The 12,664-nt window shown below is 43.2% G+C and overlaps 1 protein-coding gene across 1 annotated transcript; it reads right to left on the bottom strand.

Moving 5' to 3' along the window:
* Positions 1-11,485: 11,485 nt before the first annotated feature.
* Positions 11,486-12,024, bottom strand: LOC133239415 (large ribosomal subunit protein uL15-like). The gene has a single exon (XM_061403475.1). It carries the CDS (start codon positions 11,978-11,980, stop codon positions 11,534-11,536), a length of 447 nt encoding a protein of 148 aa, XP_061259459.1. The 5' UTR covers positions 11,981-12,024; the 3' UTR covers positions 11,486-11,533.
* Between the last annotated feature and the right edge of the window lie 640 nt (positions 12,025-12,664).

The raw sequence follows: 12,664 nt of genomic DNA, 5'->3' as shown, positions 1-12,664 counted from the left end.
GGGAGTCAATACTGTTTCTTATGACAAGCCTTGGTGTCAGCTCACATCACTTTCGTCACACTTTAGTGAGGCAGGCAGAGAGGCGTGCTCAGGCGGACAGAGGACAGAACCTCCGCCTGATGGGGTGTGGAGGACAGAACCCCCGCCTGATGGGGTGTGGAGGACAGAACCCCCGCCTGATGGGGTGTGGAGGACAGAACCCCCGCCTGATGGGGTGTGGAGGACAGAACCCCCGCCTGATGGGGTGTGGAGGACAGAACCCCCGCCTGATGGGGTGTGGAGGACAGAACCCCCGCCTGATGGGGTGTGGAGGACAGAACCCCCGCCTGATGGGGTGTGGAGGACAGAATCCCCGCCTGATGGGGTGTGGAGGACAGAACCTCCGCCTGATGGGGTGTGTCAAGGTTTTGAAAGAGCACGTGGGATGGGAAATGTTGTCACGGCCATTTTTGGAAAATACATTCTGCCACAAAAAGTTCATATCCAGGAATGCAAATATATAGAAAGAAGATCTGGAAGAATCCATACCAAACTACCAGTAAACCTTATCTCTAGGGAAAATGGGATGCAAATATATTTTAGCTTACCTTCACGCGTATCATGCTTGTTGTTTAGTCACTGAGTCTTGTCCAACTCTCTGCGACCCCATGGACTGTAGCCCACCAGGCTCCCCTGTCCATGGGATTTCCCAGGCAAGAATACTGGAGTGGGTTGCCATTTTCTTCGCCAGGGGATCTTCCTGACCCAGCATCAAACCCGAGGCTCTGGCATCTCCTGCCCACTCCAGTATTCTTGCCTGGAGAATCTCATGGTCAGAGGAATCTGGTAGGTTACAATCCATAGGATTGAAAAGAGTCAGACACGACTGAGTGACTGAGCATCCATGCAATACACATTATTTTATTCGTTTAAAGGAAACTAAAGAGAAGGAAAAAGTAAAACTTTGCTGTAAGCCTTTTAAAATAAAATTATTTAACAGTTTGGTATTTCTAGGAAATGCTGTATAATGCATCTGAATTTCATGAAAACACTGAATTAGATTGATTATAATATATTTAAACAAGGTACAGAAATATGGTCATTATTATTATTCTCTTTATTGAGCTATAATGACATATAATATTGTATAAGTTTAAGGTGTACAGTGCAATGATTTGATAATTATGTATTGAAAAATGATTATCCAATAAGTTTAGTTAATGCCACCAACAACCTCACATAATTATCATTTGTGTGTGTGTGTTTTGTGAGAAAAAACAGACACTTTTCTCCGTCTTTGCTAGGAGAAAAGTCTAGCAACTCTCAGGTATAAGAATACAGTGTTGTTAAATATAGTCACCATGCTATACATTAGATCCAAGATTTATTCCTCTTATTACTAGGTCTTTGCCCTTCGACCAATATCTCCACACCTTCTATGGATAAGATTATTAATTTAACAAGTATTTATTGAGTACCTATGTGTGTTAATTGAACAGCTATTCTGAGAACATTTTTGTTCTGAGTCCATTCTGAGGGACATCTCTGGTCATTTCATCCATTGCCTCATCCTTTTTCAATGGTTATCTGGAAAGGGAAAAGGCAGGCTTGGTATCTTTGTGTAAAAACACTTCAATATATTAGGTAAGAATAATGAAAATGTTCAGCCTCACTCTTGTAGTTATCTATTGCTATATAACAAACCACCTTGAAACTTAGTGGCTTTGAGGGACTTCCCTGGTGGTCCAGTGGCTAAGAGACTGTGCCTCAAATGCAGAGGGCCCAGGTTTGATCCCTAGTCGGGGAACTAGATCCCACATGCTCCAGCTGCTTCCATGCTGCAACAAGGATCGAAGATCTCACGTGCCACAATAAGACCCAGCAGAGCCAAATAAATAAACATTTTCAAAACAACTTAGTGGCTTGTAGAGCAAATTATGGACACCAAGGGAGGAAAGGGGGCTGCGATGAAGTGGGAGACTGAGACTGACATATACACCACTGCTAAGTATAAAATAGATAACTAATGAGAACCTACTGTTTAGCACAAAGAACTCTACTCAATTTTCTGCGGTGACCTAAATGAGAAGAAAATCCAAAAAAGAGGGAATATGTGTATATGTGTAGCTGATTCACTTCTCTGTACAGTGGAAACTAATACCACATTGTAAAGCAACTATATTCCAATAAAATGTTTTTGAAAGAAGAGGAGAGAAAGGAAAGATAAAAAGAAAATAAATACAGAAAGTCAATAAACATTTGAGCTGAGCAACCTAATAAACTGTATTAGTCAGGATTCTCCAGAGAAGCAGAACTGATGGGATGTGTGTATACAGAGACTGAGTTTCATTTGTTTCAGAACATCATGTAGAGTTTGGTCTCATTTGTATACACAATTGAAGAAGTAAACTGCTGTGTTTCCTGGAAAGGACATTTACCAGAATCTTAATTGTAATTTTCTCTGAGAGGTGAAATTTCAGGTAATTTTTGTAACATTTATTGGAGGCATCTTATGTGTCAGGCATTCTTTCAAATATCCTACATGGATTAAGTTCATTCAATAATCTGAAAAAAAAAAAAAAAAAATCTTAATGGCTTAAAACTTCCTCCTCCTCCCCCTCATCACCGTCATATGGTCCTGGGCTTGACTGAGCTCAGCCCAGCAGTTCTGTCCTAGGGTCTCTCATGAGGTTGCAGACAGACAGTGGCAGGAGTGCTCCCAAAGGCCTCCTCACGCGTGTAGTTGTCAGCCAGGACCTCCTCTGGGAGCGTGAACTGGAACACGCTCGCCTGACTCCTCTGGGTCACCTCAGCTTCCTCACAACATGGCAGTGGGCTTCCATGAGCAGATGTTCCATCGAGACAGGATGCAAGGCATAGCATTTGTTATGACCTAGATTTAGACGTCACGTAGCTTCATCTTCAGTGTAGTGCTAGGCCTGCCCCTTGAAGGTAAGGGAACACAGAGGCCACCTCTCAATGGGTGGAGTGTCAATGCCATGGTAAGAAGAGCACGGGGGATGGGAGAATTTGTTATGCCCGTGTTAGAAGATACAATCTGCTCAGTCATGTCTGACTCTTTGTGACCCCATGGACTGGAGCACGCCAGGCTTCCCTGTCCTTCACCATCTCCCGAAGTTTGCTCAAACTCATGTCTCTCGAGTTTATGATGCCATCCAACCATCTCATCCTCTGTCTTCCCCTTCTCCTCCTACCTTCAGTCTTTCCCAGCATCAGGGTCTTTTTCAATGAGTCAGTTCTTCGCATCAGGTGGCCAAAGTATTGGAACTTCAGCTTCAGCGTCAGTCCTTTCAATGAATATTCAGGATTGATTTCCTTTAGAATTGACTGGTTTGATCTCCTTTCACTCCAGGGACTCTCAAGAGTCTTTTCCAACACCATAGTTCAAAAGCCATATTCAGTAATTATCAAAGAAATGAAGACTGAACAATCATGCTTGAATTTCTAAAGAAACAATGGAGTCAGTTAACCCAAAGCCAAGTCCTTCCATGTCAGGCCAGACGGGCTAAGATGTGGTGCAGTGACGACTACTCCCCCAATCTCAGTAGCTTAACATAATGAGTCTCGGTGCCTGCGCCCGGCTATCTCTCCAGGTTGCCACCAACTGGTGACTCAGCTCATGACACTGGTTAGTTAGTAGGGGGAGGTTCTGCTCTATGCAGTCACTCAAGAGTGATCCAGGCTGATGAAGGCTCTAGCATCTTGTCGCGGCACTATCTGGACTGCAGATAGTGGGAAATGAGGGAAAGAAAGACCAGAGAATCACATGTGGGATTTTTATTGCCTCAACCTGGAAGTGACACATTACACGTCCTCTCATGTTTCATCGGTCCAAACTGTTCTTACAGTCCCGTCTAGCTGCAAGGGGCTGGGGAATGCAGCAGAGGAGTTGAGGATTGGGGTGAGCTTGGTCCCTGTCACATCTTGTACAGCCCCCAACAAGGCCATATGCGATCCGTCCTTCCACTGTATCTCTCAGACCCTTCCTCCAGACATCCGCATGGCTCACCTCTTCACCTCCTTCAGGTCATTGCTGTGACGTCACCTCCTCAATGAAGCCTCTCTAGATCACCCTGTTGAAAATCGTAGCCCACCCCTTATTCTCTCTTCACCTGTGTTGTTCCTTATTCTACTTTTTCCAAAGTAGAATTACTTATTTTTCTCTCTTTTCTAAAAAAAATATCTATTTAATTTATTTATTTGAAGTGTGCTGGGTCTTATTTGCAGCATGTGGGACCTTCAATCTTGGTTGCAGCTTGCGAACCCTCAGTTATGATGTGAGATCTAGTTCCCTGACCAGGGATCAAACCTGAGCCCCCTACGTTGGGAACTTGGAGTTCTAGTCACTGGACCACCAGGGAAGTCCTTACTTCTTTTTTTTTTTTAACAAGTATAGATGATTTACGTATTTTGTTAGTTTCAGATGTACAGCAAATTACTCGGTTTTTTATATGTATATTTTTTTCAATTCTTTTCCATTATAGTTTATGACAAGCAACCGAGTATAGCTCCCTGTGCTATACAGTAAATCCTTGTTCAAAGCACTTTTTGCTTCTAACAGACCAAAATATCTGTCTTTTTTGCTACAATGTCAACACCATGAGGGCATCAATCTATGTCTGCTTTGTTTAAAGATGTCCCGAGAACCTAGGATAGTGCCTGGCACATAGACGGTACTTAATAAATATTTGCTGAAAGACTGAATTTTTAAAAATACTTGCCGTTGGCAAGGTTGTGGTAAGACTAACATTTGTATGCCCTCTTAGTGGGACTCTAAATTGGTGTGATACAGTTTTAAATAAACTTTTAATTTTGGAATAGTTTTAAATGTACAGAAAAGTTGCAGAAGCAGTACAGAGAGTTCCTGTCTATCCCTACGGTTAACCGTTTACATTGCTATGGTACATTTGTTAAAACTAAGAAACCAATATTAACATATTATTATTAACTGAACTCTAGACTTTATTCAGTTTCACCAGTTTTCCCATTAATGTCTTATTTTCTATTCCCGGATCCAGTCCAGGGTACCACACTGCATTTGGAAATCTGTATTTTTTATTTTCATTTATTTTTTTAAGTTCTTTTATTTATTTGTTTCCCTCAGGTTGAAGCACACAGGCTTAGTTGCTGGGAGGCATGTGGGGATCTGAGTTCCCCAACCAGGGTTCGAACCCGCATCCCCTGCATTGCAAGGCAGATTCTTAACCCTTGGACCACCAGGGAAGTCTTGGCAACCTGTATTTTTTAAATGTGTGTTCCTTGCAGAGGAAGGGGCCACCTATGCTGCACTGATGGTGGTAGAAAGGCAACTGAGGGGTCTCACAGTCCCGTGAGGGCAGGTTTAGGTTGACTGGCAAGTCATGCTGGGCTTCATGCTGGACCCAGGACTCCTGGCCCCAGCAAGCTGCACCAGTTTGCTCTCACGTTCTGTGCCCCCTTTCTTTGTTAACTGATACTGATTTTCTGGAAGTCGTTAGGTCACATACAAAAAGTGCCTACCCTTCAACACGGCATCTTTTTTTCTAGGAATATAGTCTGAGAACATAAATCCAGGCATAAAGATTAGGTACTAAGATGAATCAGGAAGGAATCTTTGTAAATAATAAAACATGGCACTGAAGAACTTGAGCAAGCAGGGATTGGCTGGGAGATGCTGAGGGGCACTCAGGGTTGTAAGGGGTTAGGTGACTTGTGCTGGGAAAGGTGACACGCTGACCCTTCTGGGGATCTCAGTGCCAGAAACTGGTGGCTGTCTCTTTACCGTGCTGCCAGCTGTTGACTCAGCTACCACTGGCTTCCCTTCCTGGGTGCCGTCCTCAGAATTCAAATTCTCGTGGCAGACGGGAAGAGAGTCTGTGTCTATTCTAGAACCTGGAGTCCAGTGTCCTGGTCAGTGGGAGGCAGATTCTGCAAATCATTAACCCCATCAGTCATTTGGAGGAAGGAGGATCAATTCACTAAAGGAAAAGATCCAGGACTTCTGTGCTAGTCCACTAGTGAAGACTCTGTGTTTCCACTGCAGGAGACACAGGTTTGATCCTTGGTGAGGTAACTAAGATACTAAAAAAAGGAAAAAAAAGACCCAGAGAGAACAATGTCAACAGAGCCCCCTACAAGGAATTTGCAACATAGCATTCTTTTATATATCAAAACTTAACCCTCTAAATGGTTATTTAATAGTGGGTAGATTAAGTAAATTAGGGTATATCCCATTTAATATGGTGATATGTTTACAGTGTTAAATGGAACAAGCAGTTAATGAAATAAGATGCATAGTGTGATTCTAATTACAAATATGATGCATCAAAATGTTACAAGTAGCTATCATTTAGTGATGGTATCATGAATTATTTTAACCTTTTTTTCTTTTTAAAAAAGATTTATGTATTTATTTTATTTTTTGTCTCTGGTGGGTCTTTGTCGTTGCTCTTTCTATAGTCGCAGCCCAGGGGCTACTCTCCAGGCGCAGTGTGCCAGCTTCTGACTGTGATGGCTTCTCTTCTGGGGAGCACAGGCTCCAGGGGCCAGCTTCAGTAGTCACGGCACGTGGGCGCAGTGGGTTCAGTAGTTGAGGTGCATGGGCTCAGTTGCTCTGTGGCATGTGGGATCCTCTCAGACCAAGGACTGAACTAGTGTCCCCTACTTTGCAAGGAGGACTCTTAACCACTGGACCACCAAGGAAGCCCCCCTTTGTTTTTTGCCTTGTAAATATTTTCTAAATTTTCCAGAAGAACTATATAAAAAAAGATTTTCATAACCCAGATAACCACGATGGTGTGATCACTCACCTAGAGCCAGACAGCCTGGAATGTGAAGTCAAGTGGGCCTTAGGAAGCATCACTACGAACAAAGCTAGTGGAGGTGATGGAATTCCAGTTGAGCTTTTTCAAATCCTAAAAGATGATGCTGTGAAAGTGCTGCATTCAATAGGCCAACAAATTTGGAAAACTCAGCAGTGGCCACAGGACTAGAAGAGGTCAGTTTTCATTCCAATCCCAAAGAAACGCAGTGCCAAAGAATGTTCAAACTACACAAATGCACTCATCTCACACGCTGGCTAAGTAATGCTCAAAATTCTGCAAGGCAGGCTTCAACAGTACGTGAACCATGAACTTCCAGTTGTTCAAGCTGGATTTAGAAAAGGCAAGGGAACCAGAGATCAAACTGCCAACACCCGTTGGATCATCAAAAAAGCAAGATAGTTCCAGAAAAACATCTTCAGTTCAGTTCAATTCAGTCGCTCAGTCACGTCCAACTCTTTGCAACCACATGAATCGCAGCACGCCAAGCCTCCCTGTCCATTACCAACTCCCGGAGTTCACTCAAACTCATGTCCATCGAGTCGGTGATGCCATCCAGCCATCTCATCCTCTGTCGTCCCCTTCTCCTCCTGCCCCCAATCCCTCCCAGCATCAGAGTCTTTTCCAATGAGTCAACTCTTCTCATGAGGTGGCCGAAGTACTGGAGTTTCAGCCTCAGCATCAGTCCTTCCAATGAACACCCAATACTGATTTCTTTTAGAATGGACTGGTTGGATCTCCTTGCAGTCCAAGGGACTCTCAAGAGTCTTCTCCAACACCACAGTTCAAAAGCATTAATTCTTCGGCACTCAGCTTTCTTCACAGTCCAACGCTCACATCCATAAATGACGACTGGAAAAACCATAGCCTTGACTAGATGGACCTTTGTTGGCAAAGTAATGTCTCTGCTTTTTAATATGCTGTCTAGGTTGGTCATAACTTTCCTTCCAAGGAGTAAGCGTCTTTTAATTTCATGGCTGCAATCACCATCTGCAGTGATTTTGGAGCACAAAAAAATAAAGTCTGACACTATTTCCACTGTTTCCCCATCTATTTCCCATGAAGTGATGGGACCGGATGCCATGATCTTAGTTTTCTGAATGTTGAGCTTTTTTTTTTTTTTTTTGAATGTTGAGCTTTAAAGCCAACTTTCTCACTCTCCTCTTTCACTTTCATCAAGAGGCTTTTTAGTTCCTCTTCATTTTCTGCCATAAGGGTGGTGTCATCTGCATATCTGAGGTTATTGATATTTCTCCCGGCAATCTTGATTCCAGCTTGTGCTTCTTCCAGCTCAGCGTTACTCATGATGTACTCTGCATAGAAGTTAAATATGTGAACCATGAACTTCCTGATGTTCAAGCTGGTTTTAGAAAAGGCAGAGGAACCAGAGATCAAATTGCCAACATCCGCTGGATCATGGAAAAAGCAAGAGAGTTACAGAAAAACATCTATTTCTGCTTTATTGACTATGCCGAAGCCTTTGACTGTGTGGATCACAATAAACTGTGGAAAATTCTGAAAGAGATGGGAATACCAGACCACCTGATCTGCCTCTTGAGAAATTTGTATGCAGGTCAGGAAGCAACAGTTAGAACTGGATGTGGAACAACAGACTGGTTCCAAATAGGAAAAGGAGTTCATCAAGGCTGTATATTGTCACCCTGTTTATTTAACTTCTATGCAGAGTACATCATGAGTAACGCTGAGCTGGAAGAAGCACAAGCTGGAATCAAGATTGCTGGGAGAAATATCAATAACCTCAGATATGCAGAGGACACCACCCTTACGGCAGAAAGTGAAGAGGAACTCAAAAGCCTCTTGATGAAAGTGAAAGTGGAGAGTGAAAAAGTTGGCTTAAAGCTCAACATTCAGAAAATGAAGATCATGGCATCCGGTCCCATCACTTCATGGCAAATAGATGGGGAAACAGCGGAAACAGTGTTAGACTTTATTTTTCTGGGCTCCGAAATCACTGCAGATGGTGACTGCAGCCATGAAATTAAAAGACGCTTATTCCTTGGAAGGAAAGTTATGACTAACCTAGATAGCATATTAAAAAGCAGAGACATTACTTTGCCAAACAAAGGTCCATCTAGTCAAGGCTATGGTTTTTCCTGTGGTCATGTATGGATGTGAGAGTTGGACTGTGAAGAAGGCTGAGCGCCGAAGAATTGTTGCTTTTGAAGTGTGGTGTTGGAGAAGACTCTTGAGAGTCCCTTGGACTGCAAGGAGATCCAACCAGTCCCTTCTAAAGGAGATCAGCCCTGGGATCTCTTTGGAAGGAATGATGCTAAAGCTGAAACTCCAGTACTTTGGCCACCTCCTGAGAAGAGTTGACTCATTGGAAAAGACTCTGATGCTGGGAGGGATTGGGGGCAGGAGGAGAAGGGGACAACAGAGGATGAGATGGCTGGATGGCATCACTGACTCGATGGACATGAGTCTGAGTGAACTCCGGGAGTTGGTGATGGACAGGGAGGCTTGGCGTGCTGCGATTCATGGGGTCGCAAAGAGTTGGACACGACTGAGCGACTGATCTGATCTGGTCTGATCTGAAGCAGGGTGACAGCCTTGACGTACTCCTTTTCCTATTTGGAACCAGTCTGTTGTTCCATGTCCAGTTCTAACTGTTGCTTCCTGACCTGCATATAGGTTTCTCAAGAGGCAGGTCAGGTAGTCTGGTATTCTCATCTCCTTCAGAGTTTTCCACAGTTTATTGTGGTCCACACAGTCAAAGGCTTTGGCATAGTCAATAAAGTAGAAATAAATATTTTTCTGGAACTCTCTTGCTTTTTTTGATGATCCAGCAGTTGTTGACAATTTGATCTCTGATTCCTCTGCCTTTTCTAAAACCAGCTTGAACATCTGGAAGTTCACGGTTCACGTACTACTGAAGCCTGGCTTGGAGATTTTTGAGCATTACTTTACTAGCGTGTGAGATGAGTGCAATTATGCGGTAGTTTGAGCATTCTTTGGCATTGCCTTTCTTTGGGATTGGAATGAAAGGAGCTGACTGTGGCTCAGATCATGAGCTCCTTATTGCCAAATTCAGACTTATATTGAAGGAAGTAGGGAAAACCACTAGACCATTCAGGTATGACCTAAATCAAATCCCTTATTCAGTGGAAGTGAGAAATAGATTTAAGGGTCTAGATCTGCTAGATACAGTGCCTGATGAACTATGGATGGAGGTTCGTGACATTGTACAGGAGACAGGGATCAAGACCATCCCCATGGAAAAGAAACACAAAAAAGTAAAATGGCTGTCTTGGGAGGCCTTACAAATAGTGGAGAAAAGAAGAGAAGCGAAAAGCAAAGGAGAAAAGGAAATATATAAGCATCTGAATGCAGAGTTCCAAAGAATAGCAAGGAGAGATAAGAAAGCCTTCCTCAGCGATCAATGCAAAGAAATAGAGGAAAACAACAGAATGGGAAAGACTAGAGAAAAACATCTACTTCTGCTTTATTGACTAAAAGCCAAAGCCTTTGACTGTGTGGATCACAACAAACTATGAAAAATTCTTTAAGAGATGGGAATACCAGACTACCTTACCTGCCTCCTGAGAAATCTGTATGCAGGTCAAGAAGCAACAGTTAGAACTGGACATGGAACAAAAGACTGGTTCCAAATTGGGAAAGGAGTACGTCAAGGCTGTATATTGTCACTCTGCTTATTTAACTTCTATGCAGAGAACATCATTCGAAATGCAGGGGCTGGATGAAGCACAAGCTGGAATTAAGTTTGCTGGGAGAAACATCAATAACTTCAGATACGCACATGACACCACCCTTATGGCAGAAATGAAAGAAGAACTAAAGAACCTCTTGATGAAAGTGGAAGAGGAGAGAGAAAAAGCTGGCTTAAAACTCAACATTCAAAAAACTAAGGTCATGGCATCTGGTCCCATCACTTCATGGCAAATAAATTGGGAAACAATGGAAATAGTGAGAGACTATTTTCTTGGGCTCCAAAATACTGCAGATGGTGACTGCAGCCATGAAATTAAAAGACACTTGCTCCTTGGAAGTAAAGCTATGACCAACCTAGACAGCATATTAAAAAGCAGAGACATTACTTTGCTAACAAAGGTCCATCTACCCAAAGCTATGGTTTTTCCAGTAGTCATGTATGGATGTGAGAGTTGGACCGTAAAGAAAACTGAGTGCGGAAGAAATGATGCACTTGAACTGTGGTGTTGGAGAAGACTCCTGAGAGTCCCTGGAGTGCAAGGAGATCAAAACAGTCAATTATAAAGGAAATCAATCCTGAATATTCATTGAAAGGACTGATGCTGAAGCTGAAGCTCCAATACTTTGGCCACCTGATGCGAAGAACTGACTCATTGAAAAAGACCCTGATGCTGGGAGGGATTGGGTGCAGGAGGAGAAGGGGAAGACAGAGGATGAGATGGTTGGATGGCATCCCGGACTCGATGGACATGAGTTTGAGTAAGCTCCGGGAGTTGGTGATGGACAGGGAAGCCTGGCGTGCTGCAGTCTATGTGGTAGCAAAGAGTCGGACACGACTGAGCAGCTGAACTGAACTGAAATTTTCTACAATGAATATGTATTATAATATAGAAAAACCTAATTTTTAAAAATGTTCATAATCTTTGATCTAGCAATTTCTGTCCTAGTATTCTAGGGAGATATTTAGAAATATAAATAAAAATCTTTTTTTTTTTTTTTTTAGAAAAGCACTTAACATTTAATGAATTTCCCAGCATGTGGCTTCAAGCCACCAGGACACAAGCCCCACCTACACCCTTAGTCTTCTCCTCAGCTCTTCTGCTGAAGAATTTGGCCTTCACGATGACAGGCTGCTTTGGGAGCTTTCCTTTGCCCAGAACTTTGTAGTAACCTGATCGCACCACATCAATGACAGGAGCAGCTCCTGTCTTGTTCTTGGCAGCATTTACTTGTGTCTGCTCACTAACCAAGGTCCACAATTTGTCAAGGTTGACAGTCGGGCAGAAACTCTGGTTCCTCTTTAAGTGGTAATGCCTCATACCAACTTTCCCAAAGTATCCTGGGTGATATTTGTCGAAGTTGATCCTGTGATGATGCATGCCACCAGCATTACCTCGGCCTCCGGGGTGTTTCCGGTGTTTGCCGATGCGGCCGTGGCCGTGGCTCACGTGGCCCCTAAGTTTCCGGGTCTTCCTTAGTCTGGATGGCATGTCGGCGGCCTAGACGAAAGAGCAATAAAAATCTTATATTCAAAAACATCCTGGAATGTGAAGTCAAGTGGGCCTTAGAAAGTATCACTACGAACAAAGCTAGTGGAGGTGATCACACTCCAGTGGAGCTATTTCAAATCCTGAAAGATGATGCTGTGAAAGTGCTGCACTCAATATGGCAGCACATTTGGAAAACTCAGCAGTGGCCACAGGACTGGAAAAGGTCCGTTTTCATTCCAACCCCAAAGAAAGGCAATGCCAAAGAAGGCTCAAACTACCGCACAATTGCACTCATCTCACATGCTAGTAAAGTAATGCTCAAAATTCTCCAAGCCAGGCTTCAGCAATACGTGAACCGTGAACTGCCTGATGTTCAAGCTGGTTTTAGAAAAGGCAGAGGAACCAGAGATCAAATTGCCAACATCCTCTGGATCATGGAAAAAGCAAGAGAGTTACAGAAAAACATGTATTTCTGCTTTATTGACTATGCCGAAGCCTTTGACTGTGTGGATCACAATAAACTGTGGAAAATTCTGAAAGAGATGGGAATACCAGACCACCTGATCTGCCTCTTGAGAAATTTGTACGCAGGTCAGGAAGCAACAGTTAGAACTGGATGTGGAACAACAGACTGGTTCCAAATAGGAAAAGGAGTTCGTCAAGGCTGTATATTGTCACCCTGTT

This window comes from Bos javanicus, chromosome 3, assembly GCF_032452875.1.
Source record: "Bos javanicus breed banteng chromosome 3, ARS-OSU_banteng_1.0, whole genome shotgun sequence".
In the NCBI taxonomy this organism is placed as follows: Eukaryota; Metazoa; Chordata; class Mammalia; order Artiodactyla; family Bovidae; genus Bos; species Bos javanicus.
Note: the sequence above shows the minus strand (reverse complement) of the source record. Positions and strands in the feature narration are given on the sequence as shown.